Source organism: Diachasmimorpha longicaudata, chromosome 6 (assembly GCF_034640455.1).
Source record: "Diachasmimorpha longicaudata isolate KC_UGA_2023 chromosome 6, iyDiaLong2, whole genome shotgun sequence".
NCBI classification, from domain to species: domain Eukaryota; kingdom Metazoa; phylum Arthropoda; class Insecta; order Hymenoptera; family Braconidae; genus Diachasmimorpha; species Diachasmimorpha longicaudata.
This window is the reverse complement of record NC_087230.1, coordinates 10,045,174-10,071,032: the sequence shown is the minus strand read 5'-3', so window position 1 is coordinate 10,071,032 and position 25,859 is coordinate 10,045,174. Positions and strand designations below refer to the sequence as shown.

The 25,859-nt window shown below is 38.9% G+C and overlaps 8 protein-coding genes across 15 annotated transcripts; 4 read left to right on the top strand and 4 right to left on the bottom strand.

Annotated features, from left to right (window-relative positions):
* The first annotated feature begins 322 nt into the window (after positions 1–322).
* Positions 323–3,474, top strand: LOC135163258 (cyclin-A2). Its single transcript, XM_064122522.1, has 3 exons — positions 323–786; positions 1,027–1,512; positions 1,682–3,474. The coding sequence occupies exons 1-3, from the start codon at positions 628–630 to the stop codon at positions 2,432–2,434; spliced, it is 1,398 nt and encodes a 465-aa protein (XP_063978592.1). The 5' UTR covers positions 323–627; the 3' UTR covers positions 2,435–3,474.
* Positions 3,475–3,664: 190 nt separating this feature from the next.
* LOC135163257 (uncharacterized) lies at positions 3,665–6,530 on the bottom strand. 2 transcript variants are annotated; one of them, XM_064122520.1, is made up of 4 exons: positions 6,289–6,530; positions 5,965–6,195; positions 5,259–5,823; positions 3,665–5,185 (listed from the first exon to the last, which is right to left on the bottom strand). In XM_064122520.1, exons 1-4 carry the CDS (start codon positions 6,382–6,384, stop codon positions 4,026–4,028), a joined length of 2,052 nt encoding a protein of 683 aa, XP_063978590.1. In that variant the 5' UTR covers positions 6,385–6,530; the 3' UTR covers positions 3,665–4,025. The 2 variants fall into 2 exon arrangements, with proteins under 2 accessions (XP_063978590.1, XP_063978591.1); XM_064122521.1 differs by having other exon boundaries at positions 6,405–6,521.
* Positions 6,531–6,637: 107 nt separating this feature from the next.
* Positions 6,638–11,085, top strand: LOC135164095 (Kv channel-interacting protein 2-like). Of its 4 annotated transcripts, none has more exons than XM_064124143.1 (7): positions 6,661–6,742; positions 6,827–6,885; positions 7,107–7,487; positions 8,958–9,188; positions 9,467–9,537; positions 9,608–9,826; positions 10,091–11,085. In XM_064124143.1, the coding sequence occupies exons 3-7, from the start codon at positions 7,457–7,459 to the stop codon at positions 10,199–10,201; spliced, it is 663 nt and encodes a 220-aa protein (XP_063980213.1). In that variant the 5' UTR covers positions 6,661–6,742; positions 6,827–6,885; positions 7,107–7,456; the 3' UTR covers positions 10,202–11,085. The 4 variants fall into 4 exon arrangements, with proteins under 4 accessions (XP_063980215.1, XP_063980213.1, XP_063980212.1 ...); XM_064124144.1 differs by having other exon boundaries at positions 6,742–6,772; XM_064124145.1 differs by having other exon boundaries at positions 6,638–6,742; positions 6,827–7,487; positions 8,991–9,188.
* A 558-nt stretch (positions 11,086–11,643) lies between these two features.
* LOC135164091 (squamous cell carcinoma antigen recognized by T-cells 3-like) lies at positions 11,644–14,985 on the top strand. The gene is made up of 4 exons (XM_064124135.1): positions 11,644–13,506; positions 13,638–14,030; positions 14,113–14,260; positions 14,368–14,985. The coding sequence occupies exons 1-4, from the start codon at positions 11,800–11,802 to the stop codon at positions 14,793–14,795; spliced, it is 2,676 nt and encodes an 891-aa protein (XP_063980205.1). The 5' UTR covers positions 11,644–11,799; the 3' UTR covers positions 14,796–14,985.
* Positions 14,773–19,402, bottom strand: LOC135164093 (uncharacterized). Of its 4 annotated transcripts, XM_064124138.1 has the most exons (5): positions 17,894–19,402; positions 17,375–17,633; positions 16,313–16,558; positions 15,867–16,212; positions 14,773–15,402 (listed from the first exon to the last, which is right to left on the bottom strand). In XM_064124138.1, exons 3-5 carry the CDS (start codon positions 16,538–16,540, stop codon positions 15,008–15,010), a joined length of 969 nt encoding a protein of 322 aa, XP_063980208.1. In that variant the 5' UTR covers positions 16,541–16,558; positions 17,375–17,633; positions 17,894–19,402; the 3' UTR covers positions 14,773–15,007. The 4 variants fall into 4 exon arrangements, with proteins under 4 accessions (XP_063980208.1, XP_063980207.1, XP_063980210.1 ...); XM_064124137.1 differs by having other exon boundaries at positions 17,375–19,402; XM_064124140.1 differs by lacking the exons at positions 17,375–17,633; positions 17,894–19,402 and adding an exon at positions 17,212–17,367.
* A 413-nt stretch (positions 19,403–19,815) lies between these two features.
* LOC135164097 (uncharacterized) lies at positions 19,816–21,610 on the bottom strand. The gene is made up of 3 exons (XM_064124147.1): positions 21,362–21,610; positions 21,193–21,276; positions 19,816–21,063 (listed from the first exon to the last, which is right to left on the bottom strand). Exons 1-3 carry the CDS (start codon positions 21,431–21,433, stop codon positions 20,863–20,865), a joined length of 357 nt encoding a protein of 118 aa, XP_063980217.1. The 5' UTR covers positions 21,434–21,610; the 3' UTR covers positions 19,816–20,862.
* Positions 21,611–22,654: 1,044 nt separating this feature from the next.
* On the top strand, positions 22,655–24,555 carry LOC135164094 (zinc metalloproteinase nas-13-like). The gene is made up of 4 exons (XM_064124141.1): positions 22,655–23,353; positions 23,475–23,780; positions 23,859–23,992; positions 24,363–24,555. The coding sequence occupies exons 1-4, from the start codon at positions 23,008–23,010 to the stop codon at positions 24,510–24,512; spliced, it is 936 nt and encodes a 311-aa protein (XP_063980211.1). The 5' UTR covers positions 22,655–23,007; the 3' UTR covers positions 24,513–24,555.
* Positions 24,219–25,847, bottom strand: LOC135164096 (uncharacterized). Its single transcript, XM_064124146.1, has 6 exons — positions 25,665–25,847; positions 25,435–25,566; positions 25,261–25,296; positions 25,047–25,155; positions 24,871–24,932; positions 24,219–24,650 (listed from the first exon to the last, which is right to left on the bottom strand). The coding sequence occupies exons 1-6, from the start codon at positions 25,725–25,727 to the stop codon at positions 24,585–24,587; spliced, it is 468 nt and encodes a 155-aa protein (XP_063980216.1). The 5' UTR covers positions 25,728–25,847; the 3' UTR covers positions 24,219–24,584.
* Between the last annotated feature and the right edge of the window lie 12 nt (positions 25,848–25,859).

The following is a 25,859-nucleotide window of genomic DNA, read 5'->3' as shown; positions in this document are numbered from 1 at the left end:
AAGATGCTGAAGAAATTTTTTTGGCGTTTAGAAATATTTAGCTAGAGACATTTGTTTTTCATCGGTAATAACAATTCCTTCTTCACCAGCTGCACCAATGACAAACAGGTTGAGAACTCCCACTCCCAGATTCCTCAGGATTGGCTCTCAATCGAGCGCGCAAATATCCCCACCTATCACTCTCGAACACCGCCCCTTTCAATATCTCAAATTTCATTGGTCGATTCTCATTTTCTCCCGTTCAATTGGACGATTTTCAAGTCAAATGTGAATATAACGACGAATCTGCCTACCGACAGCTGTTGGACATTTTGGGATACCTTGTTGTTTGAAATAATCCAAACGGACAGTGTATAGCTGCTGAGTGGGGGGCTTGGAGGGTTTCTCCGGGTGTTCTAATAGATGAATATATTTTTTCTCAACGAATTCCCTGGATTTTCGTCGCCATCGTGATGTGCATTCCTTGAAAAACAATTCGCCGATAGTCTCTGAGTTTTTTGTACCAGTAAAACGGTCGAGACTAGTTGAAAAGGATATTACGAGACAGTCACCAACGACGAGGAATCCTTTTTCGGGGGCCCTAGAAACGTGAGGAAGCCAAGATAACGATTTTTTTGGGTGATAGAAATGGCCACGCTGAGGGTGCACGAAGATCAGGAGAATCGTATCAACGATGCCAGACGGGGAAAGGAAAACTGTGGCTTCAGGGAGCATCAGGGTGGTATAGGACAGCAAAAGCGTGCAGTTCTGGGCGTCCTGCATAACAACTGCCACAGAGCCAAGCCGGTGAGTCTCGCCCGCCTTTAGCACGCTTTCATTTTTCACGAGCCGTTGGGTTCGAATTTTAATTATCTGTTTACAATCGTTATTCACCTCAACGGTGACCTTCTGATTTATTTGATTTTGGAAATTATTAGAGGATTGGGGTGGTGGCCTTGGAATTATCAAATTTGGCTTTTTCTTTGGAAAGTTCATTTCGAGTATTTTTATGGCAATACTAATGATAGGTCTCTTTTTGTTAAAAAGGAAATCAACAACAAAGAGGATAAATTTTCAAAATCGAAAGCTACATTCATTCCACCTCCTTATGACGGTTTTAAAGTATACGATGGCAAGAAAGACGAAGGTGCCTTCAAGATCTATGAGGACAAACTGGAGGAAGAAACTCAGGTTGTCCTCCGGGAAACACGAGACACGCGCGAGATACAGGTTAAAAAAACGACCGAGGTAACGGTCAACGTAACACGTGCAAAAAAGGTCGAGTTGGCGGTGAAGAGCATTGTGCCAGCATTCAGACCAGCCCTTGGTGAAATTGGTAACGAGAAAAAGAAAGAGGATGTGTCATTATTCAACCGAGCTGGTCCACTGTCTTTGGAGAAATCCATTTGCTTGACTGATTCTGGGAAAAAGGGGCTGAGGGCCAAAAGAGAGGCCACTAAAGTTTCCAAGAGTAATTTCTATGATGTGGATGAGTACAGGGCGGACATCTATAATTACCTGAGGGTCGCTGAGGTATATAAATGCTATTTATTTGGACTTTTCCGTTTATGGGGGATATTAATTTAAGAATTTCATTTCATTAAGGAACTTTACAGTCAAAACTATTAGAAATGTTATTCTTTTTTAAATATGCCACTTAATCTAGTTGCTAGATAATAAAAAAAAATACGTATCGTTCTAGACTCAACACAGGCCCAAACCTGGCTACATGAAGAAACAGCCAGATATCACTTACTCGATGCGAGCAATCCTCGTCGATTGGTTAGTAGAAGTAGCTGAAGAATATCGATTACACTCTGAGACCCTCTACCTAGCAGTTTCGTACATAGACAGATTTTTATCCTACATGAGTGTGGTGAGAGCAAAGCTCCAGTTGGTAGGTACAGCAGCAATGTTCATAGCAGCTAAATACGAGGAAATATACCCCCCAGACGTCGGTGAATTCGTATACATAACTGACGACACGTACACGAAAAAACAGGTATTGAGAATGGAACACCTTATTCTTAGGGTTTTGTCCTTTGACCTGACAGTACCAACGCCACTAGCCTTCCTCAGGGATTACTGTATCAGTAACAATCTGAATGATAAGGTTCTGTTTTTGGCTATGTACTTGTGTGAGTTATCAATGCTGGAAGCTGATCCCTATCTTCAGTATTTACCGAGTCACTTGGCAGCATCAGCCATAGCTGTTGCACGTCACACACTTCAGGAGGAGACGTGGCCTCACGAGCTTGAATTGTCCACTGGTTACACCATCCACGAGCTCAAGGGATGCATTACACATCTGAGTAAAACATTTGCAATAGCTGCCAATATTCCGCAACAGGCTATTCAAGAAAAGTACAAATCTAGCAAATATGGACACGTGGCTCTACTCCTTCCTCGCAGTACGGATGTACTTGCCTGTGAGGATGACTCTGAGAGTGCCTGATTCAGTTATCATAATTGTCTTATAGATATGGTCATTTTTAAATGGAGTCATTAACGAACCTCCCTGTCAACATGGATTAGTCCTCAGGAGGGGATTGTGGGGCAAGACTGATCAGCAACTGTTCGAGGGAGAAGACCCAAAGAACACAAGTTCTTATGTCGAAAACTGTTTGAAAACATTTATGAAAATAGTCATGAGTGATTCGAGTGATTACACATCAATGAATTTTGTTTTCCAAATTTTTCGTAGGATTTATTTTTTTTTCTATTGGAATTTTTCCATTTTTCGAGTTAACGAAGAAATATTATAGGAAAGATTCGAAGTTTTCGTTTGCCACGAAATTGAGTCGAATGGAACAATAGTTGTTTAGAATTTCTTAGTATTTTTTAAAATAGTTATAAATGATCATTTTTTAAATGCAATTGAATGCGAGGAGAGGGATGTTTTTTTTTTTTTTAAGAGCGGAAGGTGGTCTATTTTTGGATGAATGGGGAGAATACGAATGTGGAAAATTGAGAATTAGTTGCTTTTCATACTTGCCAAAAAAAAATCTAAAAAAATAAATAAAACACTTGCCAGTGACGGGAATATGATTCTTCACCTCTGAATTTTATTAGGTAGCACTTTCTTCTATCAATTTATTACTGGAAATGCTGGAAGATTTTTTTACGTTTTAAGCGACACACACATAGGAATGTGATAGATAAAATTTTTTAGATCAATAGGGGAAAAGATTTTAGTCGATCTGATTTTTTTATCATTAAAAAACCGCATTTCCCAGCTCTTTATTTATTCATTATTCATTTGAAAAATGTAACGAACTCTATAAGCAACTTGATTTATAACGCTGGCACCGTTGCATGATAGCTCCATGAGATTAATTTGTAACATTTTCTTGGGAAATGTAGAAAAATGAGTAAAATTAATGATCAATTATTGAAAATGTACTCTGAATGCTACGTAATTATATGAGTGATTGGATGCACTGTGAATCCAATAAAAAATGGAAAAATTGTGAATAAATCAATGTACGGCAATTACCTCTTAGTGCTTAACTTTCTTCGTTGATGGTTCATTCATTATTGGATATTCTATTTCTGGTGAACATTATTTTCAGTAAAGATCGTAGGTGTGCGCGTTAGTTTTCGAAATTTTCACAGGTAAGATACTTTGAACGATTTGGTCCAGAGACTCAGCTTTGGAGAAAAATAATTTATCATATGGACAAACTATGATGGATTGATTTATTAATGAAAATAACAATTAGTACAGAAAAAGTGGATTTACCGGAATAATTTCATTGTAAATAAATCCATAATATCTATATGAGGATCAATTATCCAGTTGTAATAATAATATATGTAAGAAATCGTTGATTTTTATCCGAACTATAATTCCAAACTATAATAGTTCGCGTGACTTTCCTATGTTTACCATTTAATCTTTCTCCTAGTTCCCAGTGAGAAATTGAACAAAATGGCTCATGTATAAGGATAATCCCTTATACTTACAGTTGCGTACAAAAATAGTAGAAAAAAATAGAAAATAATATGATTTTTTACTTGAAAAAAAAAGACCGTTCAACGTGTCTCTAACGGTTGTAAACCTGAGTACTATCACCACTCTCAACAGCTGGATACTCAGTAAACCACGTACTTGTATGAATTGCTGGAGTAACATCAATGTTACTAGCATCTGTCGCTTCTTCACACGTCGTTTGACTGGATAAATCCATCAAATTATTTGAGTACAACGGACGGCACATCAATGGAGCGTAAATATTACTGGATGGAAAGTTATTAGTGGTCAATGAAGAAGAGGCTTGTTTGTCGGAATCCATATACTGTTCCATGATTCCGCCATAGTTCTTCTTAGAGGCAAGTGAAGGAGTAGAAAGTACTCGTTGCGTAACAATTGGCGCCGTATAGCAGTAGACGGAGCATGTCTGATCGGAGTTGAGTTGCTCTCCTTGATACGAAGTTTTCTCTAAATTGAGTAAATTTTCTAGTTTATAATTTACTGGGGGCACTTGGATTATTGGATTCTCTGTCGAGGAACTTTGAGGCCAACAATAATTAATGACATTATCTGCCGTCGATGAAAACTCATTGGAGATTAAATTTGGTCGACTCCAGTCGTCGAGTCTCTCCGACTCTTGAACGTTGCTTGTCTCTCCTGTGTACTGAGCCCTCATACATTGTCCGTATCGCTCGTTTCCAGATTCATCGTACTCTGGTAATCTAATATGGAATCCGAACTGTGGCTCTTCAGCATTGCATATGAAATTACTGCCCTCGTAGAATGGCTCGAGGGACCCTTGATTTCGGTGAATAGCATAGGTACTTGTCCATTGATGATCCGAATCCTGTACTCCACATGTGTCGACTGTTTCAACCCTTCCTATTTCCTCGATAATGTTTATATCTCCCTCAAAGTTTTGCTGCTCCGATTGTTGCTGATGATGATATCCATACTGATTACCATTACTTTCATTGAGATGGAAATTATAATATTGATCATCAGTATTATGGTAATACGTTGAATTCTCATTATTGGTAATCGTTACTCCGACAGAGTGGTGAATGCGATTTTGATTACAGTACTCATTATTGTCAACGATATTTATGGTATTATTATCACCGTTACTGCTAAGCATTGACGATGAATTTGCCAGCCATTTTTGACAATTTTCAATGACATCAGTGGAGTAAGTGTGACAATTAAATTCGTAATGGTCCATACGTTCTTCACCTGTTTGAAATAAAATCGTGATGAATAGGTTCAGATTATTCTACATCGTGAATCAATAATATAAATTTATTACCATAAGTCCGGAAGATATTGTCAGTGTTATTTCCAAGCCAATTATTACTGTGCTGATGATTAGGGTCAATTACATTATCATTGCCATTCACGTCAGAATCAGCTGTCAGAGTATCGGAATCATCGAATACATCATTGTTCAAGTTTGGCATATCATACGAATCCTCGTAATTCACCAGTTGCTTTAAATTAACACCCACCGGTGCCTGAAGCATTTTTTTCAATAATCTTGGACTTTCATACTGAATCATTTGACTAGAATCAATATTACTGTAACTTTTGTAATCAAGAACTGAAGTATCATTCTCTTCACCTCTACAATCGGTAAATCTTTTTTTCTTCTGAATCTCAATTTCACTCCATTCACCCACTCTATAAGAATTTATTCGCAAATCGACAATAGTGGGACTCTGAGACCTCTCAACGGCATTAGCATTATAGCAATACTCATTTTGCATTCCTTCTCCCAAGAATTGATTAAATTCCGGATAAATTGGTATTTGCACTTGATTGTCAGTGCGATTGGAATCTCCTATCATTGTTTCCTCTCTTTCAACATTCATCAGCTATAAAAATGTTTTTTTTTTATTTTATCAAGTATGTTTCACCAGATAGGTAGACATATTGATATTCAGGACACAAATTAAACGAACAGTTGTTGAATTCATTACTAATAATAATAAATAATAATTAATGAAAGGTCATACCGTCTCACGTTGAGCCTGAGTAACATTTCCTACAGCGTAACACATATCTTGGTCAAAATCAGGACTGTAGGTCGTTATTGGCTCCAAATGTAGCATTTTATCTTTTTCCAGTTGTCTGGCAGATTTTTTAACGCGTTTTTTCCTTGTCTGATGTAGCTCACGCAGTAAATTATTTACCCCAAGATCATCACCTTCCCTCACAGCCTCCAGGACTTTTATCAGAATATTTTTCTATTGAAAATGAAATAATTTTTTGGATATACAAAAGTCAGTTTTTCACATAGGATATGGAGCTAATGAGGTTAAAATTGAATAATACTGTACTCTAATATTCCCCGGTACTTTATATCTGATTGCTAGGGCTTGCAGCTGTTTATAGGAGAGCCCACTGAGTTTCATTGTCTCATTCTGATCACTCATTACCGTACTGCTTTACTTACTTGGAGCCACAAAGGAATTAATTATTGTTCAGTATTTAGGAAAATTTTGATTGCTCTCTTTATTAGTCGATTCTTCAACGCTGACTACCTACTGGGACGCTTTTCCTTGCCGATTCATGGAGGAAAAAAAAGTGTGAGATCGGGGTCGATCCTGCCGGGAGGAAGAATCGATTCGCGACACCTTGACGGCAACGTTCATTACTAAATATTCTAAAATATTGGGTCATCTATCACACAAATCAAACAACGTGACGGTGGCAATTTTCGTTTCGTTTCTTCTGAAACTAACTTATCGAACAGAATTCGTGAACATGTGGAAATGTGGGAGCAAATCTCTGGTAATAGACGATATTCGGAGCTATCAATTGGTAATATCAAACTAGAAAATACGCAATAACGCATTACAAATTGTATAATTTTAGGTCTTTACGGAATTGACTACAACTTTTTGACTATCCATCGTGTGGAGATCTTCAGTCTGGTATTTACATGTTCAAAAATATCTTATAAAATGCAGAAACAGAGATACAACAGTAGAGAATATTCTTTTCTCGAAACAAGAGAAGTGACATTCCAAGAGCCAAAAAACATTTTTCCACCAAGTGGTGAATTGGTTGTTCTCCATCGCCATATGGGAAGAGGAAGAGGGCGGTTTGGAAAGTTATGAACTTTATCATTTTAAATAAAAACATCGGTTTTCAGCCCTGACGGATCGTTCGGATGAACTTGTGCGCAAGAGCACCTACGAACGTCACATAGATAGCCTACAATGGACCGCGTAAGGTTTATGCGTGAACTTTCCACTCAGTGTTTATGCAGTAGTGACTTGCTGCACATCATAAATTTCATCAGATATAATTAAGGACCATTACGAATGAACGTAAAAATACAGGAGGCAAATAGTTCGCCGAAGGTACGAAGAACCTGAAAATACGTTGTATCTGGATTGTGACTTGTACAGGAGTCGAGTAGGTATTCTCTTCTCAAGAGATCATCGCTGTCGTCATCCTCGATCTTTTCAACACAAAAAAAATTTAATAGTGGCGACGGAGATGAAAGCAGTACGGAAAGGTCGTGAAAAAAGTGAGTCTGTGATACGTCAATAATATCAACACCAAAAATATGGCATACGCACACGTACACATGACTGTAATACCTGCTCGAGTATGAAGTTATTAGGTCTATAATTCATCAAATAAAATCGATTGAACCGGAGATTCTAAATTAATACTCCTTTAATAAACATAAATAAATAAATTGACATTTAGAGTGAGGAAAAAAATATAAATGAGGGAAGTCACAAAGGAAATTTTTCATTGGAGTACGGAAATTATTTAGCTCGTGCAATTATTATTACCATATTTATCATAATTTTTTTTCACTTTGAATACGTCAGAGAGAGGGCTAATTATATTATCAATTATCGGAGTGAGTGAGTGAGAGACAGATGTCAAGTCGTGGGAAAGTGTACGAGGAGTTGTCGGATCGACTCCCCCGTTTCTTCCCTCCAATTTTCCCTTCTTACTTGCAGTCTCTCGTTACCATAGTGACTGGAATGCCCGGGATACCAATGGGACTGCTGCGCGAAACGACGGCTTAGTAGGCCAATAATTTTTCATATAACAAGAGAAACGATTTGTAGATAAAATTGTGAACTAAATTGGCGAGACACAGGCGACAATAAGATAAAGCCGGAGAAGAATGAATTTAATAAAAAGATGTGCCTGTGAAATGTGGATTTTACTATTTAGTTGACAGCCGAAGCATGACATTTACTGTCCAAATTTTCTTTTCACTATCACACTGTTTAGCATGCCAGTAATTAAAATCACAAGTAAATCTATTTCCTCTCTCTCTCTCCCTCTCTCTCTCTGCATAATGACGTTCTAAATTGAAGTTGATTTGATGGATCTTGTGACGGTGATAAAAATTTCGAAAAGTATGAAGGATTGTTATTTAAAAAATCGAGGATGCACCTAGATCATTGTTGTTTCTCTCTCTTGCTCCTTACCTCTGTCTATATGAACTCCTCGTTACCGCACGTTCTTCAAAAATGAAAATATCAGTTCAGTAGCGATATCGTAAAATGAAATAAGTCCATTTGGCTATTGACCAGATTTTGATGAATATTTCGAATCTAGGGATGATGGCCAAAGTTTTATTATAACTTTTTTTGTGAAGCCAATTGAATGTTACAACAAATGCCGTAAAAAAATTCGCTATCTCTCTTAGATTCAGAAATATCGCTCAAAAACTCATCTCGTTTTATCACTTCGCTAGTGAGTTGATAAATGAGATTTATAGATGCAATATTAATTACTTTTCTCTTCCATTTTCCCCTCATCAGTCGGGAGTGACCCGAAAAAACGAATAAAAAAATTAATTGAACTTTGGCACGCTCTGTGTAAGTAGACAAAAAATGTATATATACGTAAAAAGAATGAAAAGAATATTATTAGTTGAATTTGAAAAGTAGCTACTGGATGGTATGAGATAATATCTCGAGACAAGGTGATACAGTCTTGGCAGTTGTGGCTCGTTGAACTCTTACAGAGGAGGAGCTTGAGGATGTCGCGGACGTTTTAGGGGGTTCAACCGCGGCAACGAGCATCGCCTTGGCTGGTCGCCACAGGCCTGAGGAATTAGCTACTTTAGCTAAAACCACCAGATTCACTAGGAAGGAGATTCAACTCATTTATCGTGGCTTCAAACAGGAGTGTCCAACTGGTCTTGTTGACGAAGAGGGATTCAAACAGATATTCTCCCAGTTCTTCCCTCAGGGCGGTGAGTGCCTCTTGCACGGACAGAAAAATTCAATAAAAATAACCCCGAAAAAATTCAATGTGTGTGAATTATTAATTCATCTTACGAGAATAAATAATCTAAAAGTCAATATAAAGGGTGAGTCGACGATTAAATTGCTTCTGCTTTCTCGCCATATGACACTTTTCTAATGATTTCTATCTATCATCGCCCAATACTAATAAAAATAACAATAATATAAGGTGTAAATCTTGTGATTATGTTGCTTTGCGTATCGCTTTTTCTCGCTTTCTATCTAGATGCCAGTCAGTATGCTCACTATGTCTTCAATACGATGAAGCGAAAGCCATCTGGAAAAATAAGTTTTGAGGTGAGCCTCGACATTTTTTTCCATTTTGTCTAATGAAGAGGATCACAATTTTTATTTGCTTGGATTCCAGGAATTTCTTTCAATTCTATCGAAAGTATCGCGCGGATCTGTTGAGGAGAAACTCCAGTGGGTTTTCGGTCTTTACGATTTGGACGGCGATGGTTTAATAAGTAAAGAAGAGATGCTCGATGTTGTTGGCTCTATATATGAAATGCTAGGTCGTTATACTCAGCCACAGATAGCAGAGCCTCAGCTGGCAGCGAGGGAGCACGTTGACCGAATATTTCATGTAATGGACAGTATATTTTTCACAAATTGTTCGTTAAACTTTAAGGAGCCTGCATAGTGAGCAAATGAGAAAAAATATCTTTCTGAAACTTACTATGGAAGCTCCTTAAAGCATGTGTGGATCATTTTTCGATCGTCTTTGTATTTTTTTAGAAATTATCAAAGGAAAAAAAATTTATTAGCATCACAGCCGAAAAATTATCCACTATATTCTACTCAGTTTAATAATACTAATCGGCACTTCTCTATTATATATCAAATTCAGCTGATGGATACAAATAAAGATGGAGTTGTTACAATTGAGGAGCTTGTAACGTGGTGTTCAAAGGATGAACAACTATTACGGAGTTTAGATACACTTGACACAGTATTATGAAAATTTATCAGTCAAACGAGGGAGGAGAAAGTTCTATTTATTGTACATTCATTATAATATTGTTACAAATCGGGTTAACAAATTAACGTATCGCATTGTGCCACACCAGTGGCATGATGTTTATTATTCAATAACGCATTTCTCATGGGTGAACAATCAACTATATAATAATAGAAAGGTTGAGAGCTGTATTTTGAGAGAAACGGCTACTGAATGAAGAATTATCGAAAACACACGTATAATAATGAGGTACTATGTATTTAAATCTCCTAAAATTTTATCGAAGTGCACTCAACCGGTTTTCATAGGAAATTCGCACCTATATCGTAGTCAAATGTTATCAATGAGCAATAGCTATTCTTTGTAAAATCATCGAAAATGCCAATCAACTTTAATTCAACAGATATGACATATTCTGTGCTAAATCGAGGGATTCATCATTTTTGCCTTTTTACAAATTCACACAAAAATCTAATTTTTAATCTGATCGAAAAATTTTATTAGTGTCAAATTAAAATTGATTGAAATTAAATCCCACGTTGTGTGTATTTGTTTTTCATATCTTTAATGTGGAATACTTTACAGAGATTCCAAATAATTATGAAGATTGTGATAAAGTAGGAAAGTTTACTTGAGTTATTATTCTGCTGCATTTATATAGTTGTCGTCGATGCTGAATGCAGCTTCTTTCGAATTTCTCTTAATATCAAATTTTGGAATATAAGAATTTTTCTTAAAATTATTATCAGAAGAATAATGAAAGATACCGTAGGGAAGAAACTATGTATAATCACTCCTACAGAGTTTATTTCAGTCGAAATTGAAATTTCATATATTATTGTATTGAGGATTGAAAAATATACATTATTCTGAATGATGGATAAGACGGATTGTATATAGATAATGACATATTCCCATTTCTTTGGATTTTCATCGTTTATCGCAATGACAATACACCCCCAACACGCATACATATATATTTGGAAATAATTGATGCTAGTTATTGAGACTAAGTATTACCCAGGGTTAATGACATAATCCTCTTACCCAGTTTATTTGGCATCAAATGCTGTTTGAATGGCGGATAAGTGGTAGATTGTATCAGTATTAGGACTACTTAAGAATTTTCTTTTCAAATTGTCGGGTTAATTAGCAATTATCGCCTGTGGGGCCTCTCCCAGGAAACACTGTGCATGCTGAGTGATCGTTGAAGAAATGGTACAATAAAAATACCATGAGGTTCATGAAATTCCTGGGAATTTACGATTCTGCCGAATAAGGGTTATCACAGGTTCGGGTCAAATATTTGTCCTGAGTAGTCGTTTGTAGTCTATTTACTTTGCAGAAAAACAAGTCTAGTCAAATCATCTGTATACACCAGCCGTTGGTAAAAATGACTAGATCTCGTTTTAACTGATCGACGTCCTTTCCAAGTTTGTTTCATTGGAATCAATTGTCGGCTTCATGTCGTCCCGATCGCGGTGTCCCGCGAGTCTTTCAAACCAAAACATAACCTTACAATTGCGCAAGAATCGCCGTTGATTGTTATTCTCGATCGAGTGTTTGAATAAAACGGTTGAAAAGAATATCTCAGGACAATGGAGGATGAAGGGATGGAATTGAGTGCTGAGAACAGTGAAATTAATGATGAGATCCATGGGGCGGAGGAGGAGGAGGGTAGTCTGGAGGCTCCAGAGGGTGAAGAATGCGATCTGGGAGATGAGGATGATGATGAGGATGACAATGATGACGCGGATGAGGCTGAGGTGAGGCAGTTAGAGGAAGTTCTTGCGGAGAATCCTTACGATTACGCCAGCCATGTGGCGGTTATCTCCAAGCTCCAGAAGATTGGGGATTTGGAGAGACTCAGGATTGCCAGAGAGAGAATGACTGACAGGTATCCTTTGAGTCCGGAGTTGTGGCTTTCGTGGATCAGGGATGAGATGAAACTCGCTGTGAGTGAGGAAGAGAGGAGGGCTGTGGAGGAACTCTGCGAACGAGCTGTTAAGGACTATTTGTCTATTGAGATATGGCTGGAGTATCTCCAATTCAGCATTGGATCAATGGGGAGTGACAAAGCTACAACAGACAAAGTAAGACAATTATTTGAGAGAGCACTAACAGCAGCTGGTCTGCATGTAACCAAAGGTGCTATTATTTGGGAAGCTTTTCGCGAGTTTGAGATGGTACTGGTCTCATTGGCATCAAACGACACTGAGAAAAAGGAGCAATTAAATCGAGTTGGTACTCTCTTTCGTCGTCAGTTGGGCTGTCCACTCCTCGATATGGAGAAAACTTCAGACGAATTCAAAACCTGGCGCTCTGAGGAAGGAAAAGAAGCAACAATGGACGACAATACCATCACTGTAGTCTACAAACGTGCCTTAGATACGTTAAACTCTCGCCTACCATTCGAGGAGAAACTATTATCATCCCAGAATGAGAGTGAACTCCTCGACTTCTACAAAGCATACCTCCTTTACGAGAAACAGCACGGGGATCCAGGCCGGGTCATAGTCCTGTACGAAAGAGCAGTAACCGACCTGAGCCTTGAGTGGCAGCTGTGGCTGGACTACCTTGAGTACGTCGATTCCAAGATCAAAATGGAGGCAGTTCTGTCACCGATCTATGAACGAGCCACAAGGAATGTCCCCTGGGTGTCGAAAATCTGGATTAAATGGATGAGATCTCTTGAAAAATGGGAGAAACCGCTGTTAGAGGTCCAGAGGATTCTGGAGCTAGCACTGGTCGCTGGATTCTCCAGTGCTGAAGAGTACAGGAACGTGTGGATGACGTATCTGGAGTATTTGCGTCGAAGGGTGGACCCAGACTCTCCTGAGAAGGAGAAGCAACTCGACGTGCTTGACAAAGGGTTCAACAAAGCCTGTGAGCACTTAGCAAAGTCTTTTGGCCTCGATGGAGATCCCCAGTGCGTTGTGCTACAGTATTGGGCAAGGACTGAAGCCATTCATGCTGGCAACATGGAGAAATGCAGGAGCTTGTGGTCGGATATATTATCTCAGGGGCATTCAGAGAGGGCTGCTAGTTGGCTGGAATACATAACTCTGGAGAAATGTTATGGGGACACCAAACACCTCCGCAAACTGTATCAGAAGGCTCTGGCTGCCGTCAAAGACTGGCCGGAGAGTATAGCCAACTCTTGGATCGATTTTGAGAGGGATGAGGGGACCCTGGAGCAGGTGGAGAATTGTGAAATTAAAAGCAGGGAGAAATTGGAGAAAATTGCTGAGGAGAGGGGAAGAGCTCAAGACAAGGGGGAAGGAAAGTTGGAGATTGGGAAGAAGGTAAAAATTTATTGGTATCTTTATGTTTACATAATTCTATCAGAACTCAGTCTATTCGATCTGTTCCCCATAATTATGTGATTTTTCTTCTTTTCCTTTATTCGGTCATTAATTTTTTTTCGGTTTGTTAGGAGATGATTAAAACAGGAAAGAGGAGGCATGAGGAAGTTGGTGGAAAGTGGGAGAATCTCGGAGTTCCTGCAAGGAAACAGAATAAATTAGAGCGGGCTCCAGCTAAAGCCCAACCTCGGCTTGAGAAGAACAAAGGAATTGTTGAGGAAAAGAATGAGAGGAAAGTAACGCCTCCTCCAGGGTTTAAACCACCTTCAGAGGAGGAGTCAATGGATATCAGTCATGACGTTGACGACAAAATATCCGTCTTCGTTAGTAACTTGGATTATGCAACCACTGAGGAGGAAATTAGGACGGCTCTGAAACCTGTTGGACCAATAAGTTTCGTCAAACTTATTACTGACTATAAGGGGAGGAGCAAGGGTTTTTGTTATGTTACTTTGAGTAGTTCTGTGAGTATATTTAGGAGGAATGCTCAGGCTGGAGTTGAGAAATTAAGGTACGAGGTCAGTATCAATGGGTTTGTGCTTTCAGAATGCTGTCGAGGATGCTTTAAAATTGGATAGAACACCAATCAATGGGCGGCCCATGTTTATCTCTCGCTGTGACCCGAATAAAACAACTCGGGCAAACGCTTTTAAATATGCATCGACTTTGGAGGCGAATAAGCTTTTCGTTAAAGGTATTCATTTAATCGAATAGTAGTTAATGAATGGTATTAATTTTTTGATATATTTAGAATATTTTCATTTAACTGTTTGTGAATTCGGAATTTTTTCTCTGCCTCAGGACTTCCGGTGAAAACTACAAAAGAAGACCTAGAGATGATATTCAAGGCTTATGGATCCCTGAAGGACGTCCGAATAGTTACATATCGGAATGGCCACTCGAAAGGTCTCGCTTATGTGGAATTCGAGGATGAAACTTCAGCGAGTAAAGCAGTACTAGCAACCGATGGATTAACTATCGATGATAAGGTAATAAGTGTAGCAATTAGTAAACCTCCTGAACGGAAGAAGAACCCAGAAGAGCCTCTGATCAAGTCCCTGGGTGGTACTACAACCAGTAGAACCCACTTTGGGGTACCTAAGACTCTCCTATCGATGATTCCACGAAATGTCAAGCCCGCAGCGAATGGTATTACTGCAGGGAAAACCAATACTAAACCACTGAATAATCAAGATTTTCGAAACATGCTTTTGAATAAAAAATCGTAATACAATGCTATTTATTATCCTTACAATATAACGTCATAAAAATCGAGATGTGATGAACGTGAAAATGATCTATGAAAAATGTCAATTTATACTTCGTGTTGCGACTTAAAGTTAGGTTTGCAAGAGTAAAAGAAGTACAATTACCATAGGAATAATAATAAATAGAAGAGAGATTTATGTACAGAAAAAATGAATCTACGAAATATTATTTCTCATAACTGGAGATGCAGATTATTCATCGAGGACTGTCTCTTGTGTCTGGGCGGTGCCACCGGTGGTTGAGTCACTGGAGTGGAATTTCCGCTGTTCAAAGCGTGTTTTCGTGCCATCAGCCACTGCTTGGCCCTTCCAGCATGATAGTAGTAGGCATAAAGTAAAGAAAATATCGCCAGAACGACCAGAAGACATGTTCCAGAAATGACAAAGCCGAGAAACCAATAGTTTGTTTCCTCTGGGGTATAGTCTGAGAATGAAACGTCTGTTGGTCTTGCTGTTGTTGGTTGTCTTGTGGGACTCGGGGCACGGGTTGGAAGGGGGGCAATATTATCGCCGATTGTTATGTCTGCACAACCACGAAATTCCTCCTGGGGGCCACAGCCAACTGCGCCTGTAATTTTCCTTTATATTTCACTGTGTCTTTAATGTGGTTATAAAAAAAATCTTTTAAAATTCCATTCCGTCTAGGTCATAGCCTTATTTATGTCAAACTAATTAGACGTATCGATGAAATTATGAAATTGAGGAATATCACGTGTTATTCAGTATCGTAATAATAAAATTCCTGATGTCTTTCACAATCTCTAGCTGTCACAATGCGTAAATGATGAGGGAGGGCTTCAATGCAACTTTCTAACTGATAACATCCATGAATTATCGATTGTCATGCACGATAGCTCTTTTATAATTACTTCTGCAATCGACAATTGCAAAATCAAATTAAAATCGCTATTTTCCCGGTTAAATATCAAGGAAACTGATCGCGAATGAGTCAAACCCATGACGTCATCGTCACAGGAATATTTATACTCATTAATGGTAGCATATTAATTATCAGTGTATTGATTATATCACCTGTTCCATTTCCACAGTCACCCCAATTATTCCCAGCGATGTACCTCCACTGAAATACACACTGGGCGCATGTTACATGCTTGGGTAATTTATAGTAGCTCTCGAAAACTCTGTTACCAGGTCCTGGATAATATCGAACGGTTCCGTTTTCCTGTTTGAGTAAATTTTTGTCGAGACACTCTTGAGTCGCGTCTTCATTTCTAACTGTTAATTGGCAAATTCTAAATTCAAAATAACCGTGATGATTGGCAGTCAATTCTATATGCACTGGAATCACATCACCAGTCTTGTATTTTCTTGATATCACATTTTTACCGTATATTCCTCCTATTTCGTGGGCTCTTGGCTGCAATGAATTCCAAAAAAAAAATTTAGTCACGACCATGCAATCATAATTGTATTTTATCTATTTCTATTTTGGAATTGAAGTAAAGAATGTAATGCACCTTCGCCGAATCCCAAGCATCTCCGCAAATTCCACACTTTCCCTTGTTCCTTTGCCACTGCCGAGTAAATCCCCCACAGTAGGCCTCATGGTCATTGTAATCGTGTGGAGTATCGAAGCCGTACCGCCACATGGAGGCACGCGAGGGTGGTTCGATGAGCCGTCCATGGGAAGAAACCTGAGTGACCGCTAAACAGCTCAGTAGCCAGAGACTAAATAAGCCCTTCATAACTAACCCTTTGCAGTTCTATCGACGGAGAAGAGCACAAAAAAAAACAGCCATATTTTTATTCATGGTGGAAAATTAGAGCTTGTGAAAGTTTTGGATTGACATTTTCGAATGTCTGACATTGGGACTTCTGAGAGTCTCAAGTAGAAAGTTTTTAAATGCTCCGGCAAAATTTTAATTGTCGGAGAATTTAATAAAAATTGAGGCGGAAATTGAAAACTGAATGTTTAACTTAATATGAAGAAATAAAATTAAAAAAATATATTTTTAAACTGTGAAAAACTTGAAGCAAGATGGTACTCCGTAGTGGGAGTAAATTCAATGTGTAAATTACAACGTTCAATTTTCATTAGCCATGAAAATAGTTAATGCAGTCTAGTCATGGAGAGATATTCAGGGAGACAATAGGCGGCAATATGAGAACAATTGGCTAGCTACTGACAATGAAGTGCACGAACTCATCGTCCAATGACAATGGTAATTACAGAGAAATTATATAAATGCGATGCCCAAAAAGACCACCCTAGGATCGGCCCTGAATCACTCAAATAAATACGTCACAATGTGGAAAAAAAAGATATTCATAAATATTCAACAATATCCGATACTCTATGACGTATGAAACCAATAAAATTGTCTTGCCTATGGTAAAAAATTAAATCTCACAGCACCTGTCCTTCACTTAAAGCCACACATCAGGAGATTCAGCCCTTCATGGTCAGACTCATATACAAAAGGGGCGCTCCACTGTCTCCCCTCATACGATACTCCAGGAATTAAATCCTTTCATCACTTCACAATAGAATCACCCGACGACATTACAGAACGACTTACCGATTGGAGGAAATAATCGATCTATCGATTTACTGATTCTTGCAAACACCTTTTCGAAACAATATGGACAGCTAGGCTTGCGAGACTCGGCCGGGGTGACCGGTCGACGTCGACTGAACTCCAGACAACTCCAATAGTTGTTCTCTCCAGTTCTTTTCATTTGGGAAAGGAGCGACAAATGGCGTGCTCGTTTTCGTGTAGGAGTAGGTCATCGGAGCGTTGAGTGTGCCCGCATTTCAGTTAGCGACAATGAAATTTCCTACCGGAAAAAATGAAGATTCTTTCTCATTAGTAGAAGTGTGTGAATATTTAAAATTTTGAAATTACAAATTAATTTTCGGATTTCTCCAATTTTCCATTGCACTACGATTTATTTCCCTTATTTAAAAATTGTGCAGCATCTAAAGCTATTAATCAATGCATGAGGAAGGGAAATTGGGAAAGGGCCTGGCCTGTTTTTACGAGGCCAATTACCCACGTCTTTATTTTAAATTTCAGTCTCGTCCCTCTGCAACTCACCTTGAGACCATTCGTAAATTGTTTGCTGCACTTTCACACGATGTTTCCTCACTGGTCTTCACTATTCCACTCGACGAACCTGTAATAGTCCATACGGGAAGAGAGTGACAGAAAAAGATAAAACAATAAACATTGGTTGACAGAATGAAATTTCACCGTTTTCTAGGCACTCCGGGCAGTGATAGACGTCCACGGGATTCGCTTTCGTGGAAGCCGCAGGCCGCAAATTTCCATTCGACTGGATTCCCCGTTCAATTGGCCATACAGGAAGAGGAACCGATAAACTCGGGCTTTAAATTCTATTAACTACTAGCTCCAGGATTGACCGAAAACTTTTATATATTTAACAGTTTCAGGGAGAGAGTTATCCCCGTTGCGGCCAATTTATTTCTTTAGTTAATATTCATAAAAAAAAGTTTGCGGATCGATGCAGTTGACCCAACGGTACCTTTCGCCGAGTCGAATATTGGGGACCCCCCGTGCTTCTCATGAACCCGAGTAAACAAAATGTAAATAAATTATATGATGTGAGTGGCTTCTCGGGGAGGAAGTGACGAAAACCCTTTAATTTATTCATGAGCCTTACAAATGACCGTGTCGTATGACCTAGCAAGAAGATCAGTGAAACGAGGAAATAGCTCAGCGCAGAAGAAATATCTTTTTAATTAAATATTTGAGAATATATTTCTGTTTTCCCTTAATTTATCTGTCTGTCACTCGTTCAGGGAATTTTAGAGAAAAAAAAGGACTCAAATAGGTCTAGCAATATTTGTGACATTGTAAACAGGGGTCCACAACCTCGTTCGGCTTCACGTACCTGGGATTTTGATACCGTTGGTGCTGCTGATGTGAGACCTTGACGCGCCTTTATAATCCCCCTCTGTGAAACCTTCAAAGAGCATAACCGGTATTATCGTAGCATATGAGCCTCCGCTTGCTTTCAGTATCTATCGATCTTGACTTGGTATAGACTTTCCGGCGATACGTGGGCGCGATGGGCAGTGAGAGTCGAAACTTCCTGGATTATTCGGAAAATTTTGCGGCTTATCATCTTGTTATCGTTAGGAAAAAATATGAACTGTAGATTCTGGATGATTAAGAGAAGGCCAGACACCGGAAATGAGTCACGTCCTTTTATCCATTGCTAGCTTGTATGAAAATTGTTTTGGACGAGATTTGGCAAATTATGAATAATTATTCTAGCTATATAATTTATTGTATATAAATTCTACACCTCTATATTCCTTCCTCTCCATTAATAATTGTCTCTTGCCTACTTTCACCTAACGCCCAAAGGCCTTTAAATCTATTTTCCAAAGCACTTGAACGCAACGTCAGCCTTCGTTCCGCACGTTTTCCCCTCAAATCAACCGTAAAAGTGAGAAATCTTCATTAACCCCTGTGAATAACATCATCGTGGAGCGATTTGCAACGCGACGATTCATTAGGATGGAACGGAAGGTATTGTTTCATTCCCGATATCGTGGGAAACAGTGAATCATATTCCTAGGGTCGTCAGTAACCACATGTAACGGTAAAAACAACTAGGTACATGAATGCGTTATTTTTCTCCTGGAAATGGCATAAGCGTATCAGCAGAAGGTTTCCTTGAGATTTTTTTCATCAAGTAATTATTCAGACATTAATTGTTCTGCTGGTAACAGTTTATTCTACAACACAGTAAATATCGAAAAAGATACAGATTCTGTAGATTAGTTTTTAGAGGTAAAAACGAGTTCAATGTGTAATGGAAAATTGAGCAATTGTGTACGTGTATATGTTGAGTGTACAAGCGTGTTTGTCGGAATAATAAATCAATAGAAAGTCGTCACTTCTTCCTATGTCTTTGTTAATGACAAATAACTGCACCAAGATAAATAAAAAATCTTACTGTCTAATTGAAAAACAGGCAAGGCAGCGTAATCTTTTCAAACAAAAATTTTATAATTTTTGCATAAAGGGGTGAATAAAATATAAGGTTAAAAAAAAATTCTGATCAACATTGCTAATCAGTAATTAAATCACAGACGTTGGCGAATTAATAAAAATGGCAATTGGAGGCAATTAATAAATTCAGAGCGATGAGAATGCGTTTCAGACCATTCTTCTCATTTCCTTGACGATTAAATGCTAATTTAGAGTGATAGATCACACTGAGAGAGAATAAAACATGCTCCCTAAGCAAGATGTCTTTTGTTACTGCTCATTTATTATTTTAGAATTTTTTCCTCTCAAGCTCATGTTCATCTTCTCTCATTGTAGTATAGAGTCCAGCAGACAAATGCCAATTGTGCACAAATCTTTGATGAATAGATAGTATTTGGATCACGTATATTTGGTCATTAGTCTCTTATCACTAGTCGTATCAGTACATCAGAGGAAGATTTCGTTTGTTAATGTGCATATGTGCTCGGAAGAATATATCCCAGTTCCCTTGACACAATTGGAGATTAAAATCTCGTACTGATTCTTAAGGCAATTATCAGTTTCCTCTGTTCCAATTTACCTGACCCGGTCGCACTCTCCAATTAGTCCAGGGACTTTCGTTTTTTAAAAGATAAATCAAGTACTCGCTACTTTACCCTCTTTCCTACGGCCTCTGGCGTTAACACTCTCTCTTAAGTCTAGGATTGTTACATTAATTTTGATTCTATTAGGAAGTTGTTGAAGTATTTGATTATCGTAGTTTCTATATCGTCGGCTCATTTGTATCACCTTCAATTGATTTATAATGAATTATTGGGTAGCTTTTGACAATGTCTAATGTCGTTATAGATTCGATCATGCATTTAGAATTCGAGCATGCACTTTATATGAACACATTGTAATTCTAAAAAAAAGACTTAATGGTAATCGTCACAATGATTAACCAAAAGTGGATCTAAAAAATATTAATATTTATGGAGTGAAAGGGGGAAATTAATACAGGGGGGGGGGGTCAAGTCTCAAAGGTTACTCTCTAAGACTGTTCATTTTAATTGGCGTATTTTCTTATCACCCACAATTCTGTCTCGAAGGATATTGAAGTGTCCCTGTACCTGGGATACCTGGGCTTTTAGAGAGTCGGTCAGTTGCTTCTGGAGCTGCTGGACCTCTAGGATTTCCTGACGGAGACTCTGATACTCGTCTTTTACTTGTGCTACTGAACGAATTAGTGTGAGCACTGACAGCTGAAACATTCAATTGTTTCCTGGCACTTATTTTTATGAAATTTTGGGCATTAAAAACATTTTGCAAATAAATGGATTTGGAGTCTGTCCAGAGCTCATCTGGGGGCGTTAATTATTGTCCATAATCACCTCATTTTCCGGATCGGGAAATTCCTTTTCAAATGTCTCAATTTTCCATGTGATCGACGCTAATTTCCCATTAGCCCTGTGAACCTGAACAATTTTATTGTTGTCAATTAATTCACGGTTCATCCACAAATGTCAGATAGACTAGGTTAAATGTGAAATAGTTACGTACACTCTGCTCCAAATTCATGATAGCCGAGTCCATGGTGGGCTCCATAGAGTCTCCGTTGATTCCCGATATCATGAATTGTCTGGAAGTGATTGAAAACGATAAATCGCCCTTGGAAAATGATAAATTCGATTGATAGCCGCCGGCGAGGGCCGGTTAATAAGTCACAAGTCACAACCACTCCGATTTCTCTCCTGAGAGAACCCTCGGCTGCCGTTGGCCAACTGACGTTATTTTCAAACGTCGAGTTGGTACCTAGAGCCACCGAGATGTGTCGCCGCTATAGAAATTTGCCCGAGGCGGCAAATTTCAATTACACCGGGTGTTTTACCTACCCCATTGTCCTCGCCACCACCACCACCACCGACACTTGATGGCAAATGAACAGGCATTATCTTTTTAATGGCACTCGTTATAAAAAGCGGGAGAGTGATTAAAATAGCGTATGGTGCGTCAGTTTGTTTTTTCAGAACGGATGGGTAAGTTTGCGGAGGCTGAATGCTCTCAATGGACCCTGAGCGTATAAAAGAAAATCGATGGCGGTGAGTGCAAGGAAGCAAAAAACAGGGGAACGAGGTCATGCATTTATAACATATCTGTTTCCTACACTTGATGGAGTACATGTTACATGTAACCCGGGATATTTCGAGAATTGTTTCTTGTTTCACGGCTCGACCCAGATTTTTGATAATAGGGAGGGAGCGGGTAAGATCAAGGATGAATTGAAAAACCTCTGTAGGAGATTTCAAAGGACTTCCTGATGGTTTTTTTTTATTGGGAGTCGGGGAGAGATTGTGAGGGTGTTCTTTATTGCGACGGATGCAAATATTTCTTCAATACACGGAAGGAAGTCCCTAAGAAAAATTCAGGTGCTAGTACGGAAAATTTTATTGAAATAAATCCAAAGACCCAGAAAAACCAAAGAATTTTAAATAATGTAGAGTTTTGAGAACAATTCGCTCCGTACAGGAAAACGACAAATAGATACGCTAATTTATTCCCAAATTCTAAACTATTACCGCAAAGTGCTATCGCCAACCGGTTCCTTCTTCGCCTATTCCAGTATTTATAATCATTTATTCCACTATTTCGACGTCTTCGCGATAAATTACCAAGACTTCGCATTAAAATTTGGCTGGCCAGGTGTAACAATCACCCCGGAAATATCAGTTCCCTGGCCTTCATCGCCCATTCCATCTTGAAATGCTTTTCAATATACAATTTGGCCAACGCAAGGATCACGAAAGGACACTTCCGAGTGGGTGGATCACACAAGGTCGCCCGTCATTATTAGCCAGGGTACATTACCATGTGAATAAAAACTAGAGTCAATGACATTGTTAAGATTGCCGACTGTGCAAATAATTGATTGTGTTTAGTTTGGTGGAGTGTTTCAGCAATGTCAAATATCAGATACACCTTGAGACGAAAGGCCGGCCCCCACACAAATTTCATTTCACACATTTTTTTTTTTTTATGATAAATTGCGCGTTTCCGGTGGACAAGACACTATCAGTCGTATCCCCGACGCTTCCGCGACACTCTTGGTATTAATCAGGGGGATTAACCAGACAGGAGAGTATAAAAACACTAGGCTGTGAAGCTTGTACGTCAGTGATCTGGAAACCCGGTGGACATACCCTGTCGAGATGACGTCCCCAATATTTTCCGTCTTGTTGATTTGTTTTATCAATTCGGTGATCTCTTGGCCATTTGTCTGGCGGAGAGATGTGGGCAATAACGATTTGGAGGGGTCTAATGAATTGCTGACTCACCTGGGGCACTTGGAGGAGACAATGTTTGGTGTACCGAGCAATGAGACAGGTGCAAAGGTCGCTGGGTGGAGCGAGGATTTGGGAATTAATCCGGAGGAGATGGGAGAATATGCAGAGGGTGATATACTTTTCCCTGTGGGGCTCTCGAGGAATGGACTCCTTGCGCAGTCCTCGCGGTGGCCTGAGGGAGTCATTCCGTACATGATCAGCCCGTACTTCAGTGAGTTTCAATATACTTTGTAAAATATTTGGAAGACCGGTGGGAGAAATAGAATTTTCGGGTGTAATCCTAAAGGATCTATATTTTTTAATAATTTTATGTGAAAAAAAAATCGATTCAGATGCCAATCAGAAAGCCCTCATCATGGATGCAATGAACGATTACCATGAAAATACCTGCATTCGATTCATCCCCTACGCCGGTGTCCAGAGTGATTATATTCGCATAACTGCTGGAAATACCGGCTGCTGGAGTAGCGTTGGAAGGATAGGTGGTGCACAGGATGTTAATCTTCAGGTACCAGGGTGTGTCACGAAGAAGGGCACTGTTATTCACGAGTTGATGCACGCAGTGGGCTTCCTCCACGAACAGAGTCGCTTTGAGCGAGACCAATTTGTGTCCATCAACTGGCAAAATATCATGCCGGGTAATTTTTTTTCTACCCCTCGAAAGACCTTTCATTTGATTTTCAAAGTTTATTTTAATCATTATTTTAATTATCTAGGTCGCGCCGGGAACTTCGACAAAGCGTCAAAGGGCACAACTGATGGCTTCGGGGTGGGATACGACTATGGGAGTGTTATGCATTATTCCGGAAATGCATTTTCAGTTAATGGACGACCAACGATTGTTCCCAAGGTTGGATATATTTATTTTTGTTCGCGCAAAATATTTCAATTAAGAGTGGAGTCGAGGTCCCAGAAAAGTCAAACGTTTAGCAATAATTCTAGACAATTTTTATTGACACCGATTTTATCTCCAATCTGTTGCATCAAGACCCCCCACGTCTGCATGAGAACCTCTTACATTCCACTGAAAGTAAACAGGCAATGCAGATAAACCAGCGCCAGAATGTTCACATTGATTTGATTTCTTTATCAAATGAATATTTTTATTGTGGTAAAGATCGTACCTCTCTAATCTCTTTAGGTTTATTATTGAATACAATTGTGTGTGTAATCTGATTCATAATCCAACATATTACAACTTGATTGTACGATCCTCCCAGGAAGGAAACGGCCTCTTGGATCTCATTGGCGAAGTATTCCAGGGGAGAACGAATATCATGTTGGGGCAACGCGAGGGGTTCAGTAGACGAGACATCCAGAAGATAAGGAGGATGTACAGGTGCAGCAAACGTCGACGAAGTAACAATTAATTATTCAAACTAACTGGCACATCAGTAATTATGGGCATTGGAACAGCTGGGGAACTGCACCAATAGCCAGGGCTATACTAAATCTCCCTGTCGAATCATCGAATGAAACGTGTGATGGTAGCTCGCTCTGGGAATTCCCTGATAATGACAAACATTGACGTTTAATATATTTTAGAGGATGTCAAGTAGGAGAGGGACGAAAGGGAAGAGTAGCGCGAAAAATCAATCTCTTATACCAAATATTTCTAAGTTGTATCATTGTGTGAATAAAGACTAGTCTTATCGTGAATGTTTCTGGATGAACGAGATTTATTGATAATAATCTTGTGGGAAAAGCCCATATTGATTGGGAACCTACCTGATTAGTAGACCAGAAGCACTCGGTGAACTGGCGGGCTCGATTGCACGGATCTGAGAATTCTAAATAATAAGATATGATAAGATTTAATTGTTGTACATAATTACGGGTGTTATTACGGGTAATATTTAAAAAACAGCGACTGTATATTCTATCCCATTCGCTTTTCATCTCACCAGGTTGCGTGCAAATTTGCAAAATGATTTCAGTGTCGACTTCAGGGAGCTCAGCACTCAACATCCACGATTTTATGTTGTGAACTTTGAAGCTGCCATGACGATCCATCTGAAATTTATTTGATTCAAATGATCAACTAATACCTGAGTTTGTCGATTGAGTGTCAATTTTTTATGTATTTTTCAACTGTCTAATTTTCCAAGATTTACTTACCCAGTGATATTCACTGTAGACGCATAATAAGAAGCACTGCAATCACAAATTAATTGACAATCAGCCGAATGCTCACATTCTTTCATACCGAATTTCAATGTAAATCTCTTTATTATTGCTCTGTTCTTTTCAATGATTAATCTCTCATTGTGTTGCTTGCACAATGATGCTTACAGCGAGTTGATGCTGAGCCTGATTTTCCAAGTGATTAAACTTGTGATGCATCATGTAGTCATTGAATGTGTGGACGTCAATGGGGTCGCTGGCATTGCAGATACGAACGACCGCGATATCCTCTCTGATTGCCTGAAATTCTCTCCTCATTATTGATCAGCGGATATCGATTATCTGTACTAGATCAGCTCACTCCGTACGATTTTCTTGATTACTCAAGAGGTACTTACACTCGACCAACTGAGATTCAGAATTGCCCCACAGAATAAAATTCGTCCGATCAATTTTTCCATTTTTAAATAGATTGAGTTTAAACTAGCGATAATTGGTAATAAATTAATTATACTTTTTTTTTAATACTTGTGATCGTTACTCGTGAATGGCTAAAGCACGACTGACTCTGCGCTGTCCGTCAAGTGTCTGAT

What these genes read in the sequence shown, in the direction of transcription:
- LOC135163258 (XM_064122522.1), top strand. Translation starts at nt 628, where the DNA reads ATGGCCACGCTGAGGGTGCACGAAGATCAGGAGAATCGTATCAACGAT. An exon ending in ACTGCCACAGAGCCAAGCCG is followed by an intron (nt 787 to 1,026) that starts GTGAGTCTCGCC and finishes TTTGTTAAAAAG; the next exon opens with GAAATCAACAACAAAGAGGA. An exon ending in ATTACCTGAGGGTCGCTGAG is followed by an intron (nt 1,513 to 1,681) that starts GTATATAAATGC and finishes GTATCGTTCTAG; the next exon opens with ACTCAACACAGGCCCAAACC.
- LOC135163257 (XM_064122520.1), bottom strand. Translation starts at nt 6,384, where the DNA reads ATGAGTGATCAGAATGAGACAATGAAACTCAGTGGGCTCTCCTATAAA. An exon ending in AAGTACCGGGGAATATTAGA is followed by an intron (nt 6,196 to 6,288) that starts GTACAGTATTAT and finishes CATTTTCAATAG; the next exon opens with AAAAATATTCTGATAAAAGT. An exon ending in CTCAGGCTCAACGTGAGACG is followed by an intron (nt 5,824 to 5,964) that starts GTATGACCTTTC and finishes ACATTTTTATAG; the next exon opens with CTGATGAATGTTGAAAGAGA.
- LOC135164095 (XM_064124143.1), top strand. Translation starts at nt 7,457, where the DNA reads ATGAAAGCAGTACGGAAAGGTCGTGAAAAAA. An exon ending in ACGGAAAGGTCGTGAAAAAA is followed by an intron (nt 7,488 to 8,957) that starts GTGAGTCTGTGA and finishes GAACTCTTACAG; the next exon opens with AGGAGGAGCTTGAGGATGTC. An exon ending in ACGTTGACCGAATATTTCAT is followed by an intron (nt 9,827 to 10,090) that starts GTAATGGACAGT and finishes TATCAAATTCAG; the next exon opens with CTGATGGATACAAATAAAGA.
- LOC135164091 (XM_064124135.1), top strand. Translation starts at nt 11,800, where the DNA reads ATGGAGGATGAAGGGATGGAATTGAGTGCTGAGAACAGTGAAATTAAT. An exon ending in AGTTGGAGATTGGGAAGAAG is followed by an intron (nt 13,507 to 13,637) that starts GTAAAAATTTAT and finishes TCGGTTTGTTAG; the next exon opens with GAGATGATTAAAACAGGAAA. An exon ending in ATGTTACTTTGAGTAGTTCT is followed by an intron (nt 14,031 to 14,112) that starts GTGAGTATATTT and finishes TTGTGCTTTCAG; the next exon opens with AATGCTGTCGAGGATGCTTT.
- LOC135164093 (XM_064124137.1), bottom strand. Translation starts at nt 16,540, where the DNA reads ATGAAGGGCTTATTTAGTCTCTGGCTACTGAGCTGTTTAGCGGTCACT. An exon ending in ATGCTTGGGATTCGGCGAAG is followed by an intron (nt 16,213 to 16,312) that starts GTGCATTACATT and finishes AATTCATTGCAG; the next exon opens with CCAAGAGCCCACGAAATAGG. An exon ending in TGACTGTGGAAATGGAACAG is followed by an intron (nt 15,403 to 15,866) that starts GTGATATAATCA and finishes GGAAAATTACAG; the next exon opens with GCGCAGTTGGCTGTGGCCCC.
- LOC135164097 (XM_064124147.1), bottom strand. Translation starts at nt 21,433, where the DNA reads ATGATATCGGGAATCAACGGAGACTCTATGGAGCCCACCATGGACTCG. An exon ending in TCATGAATTTGGAGCAGAGT is followed by an intron (nt 21,277 to 21,361) that starts GTACGTAACTAT and finishes AAAATTGTTCAG; the next exon opens with GTTCACAGGGCTAATGGGAA. An exon ending in TTCCCGATCCGGAAAATGAG is followed by an intron (nt 21,064 to 21,192) that starts GTGATTATGGAC and finishes TGAATGTTTCAG; the next exon opens with CTGTCAGTGCTCACACTAAT.
- LOC135164094 (XM_064124141.1), top strand. Translation starts at nt 23,008, where the DNA reads ATGACGTCCCCAATATTTTCCGTCTTGTTGATTTGTTTTATCAATTCG. An exon ending in CATGATCAGCCCGTACTTCA is followed by an intron (nt 23,354 to 23,474) that starts GTGAGTTTCAAT and finishes AAATCGATTCAG; the next exon opens with ATGCCAATCAGAAAGCCCTC. An exon ending in GACCAACGATTGTTCCCAAG is followed by an intron (nt 23,993 to 24,362) that starts GTTGGATATATT and finishes CGATCCTCCCAG; the next exon opens with GAAGGAAACGGCCTCTTGGA.
- LOC135164096 (XM_064124146.1), bottom strand. Translation starts at nt 25,727, where the DNA reads ATGGAAAAATTGATCGGACGAATTTTATTCTGTGGGGCAATTCTGAAT. An exon ending in TGAATCTCAGTTGGTCGAGT is followed by an intron (nt 25,567 to 25,664) that starts GTAAGTACCTCT and finishes AGAGAATTTCAG; the next exon opens with GCAATCAGAGAGGATATCGC. An exon ending in GCAAATTTGCACGCAACCTG is followed by an intron (nt 24,933 to 25,046) that starts GTGAGATGAAAA and finishes CTTATTATTTAG; the next exon opens with AATTCTCAGATCCGTGCAAT.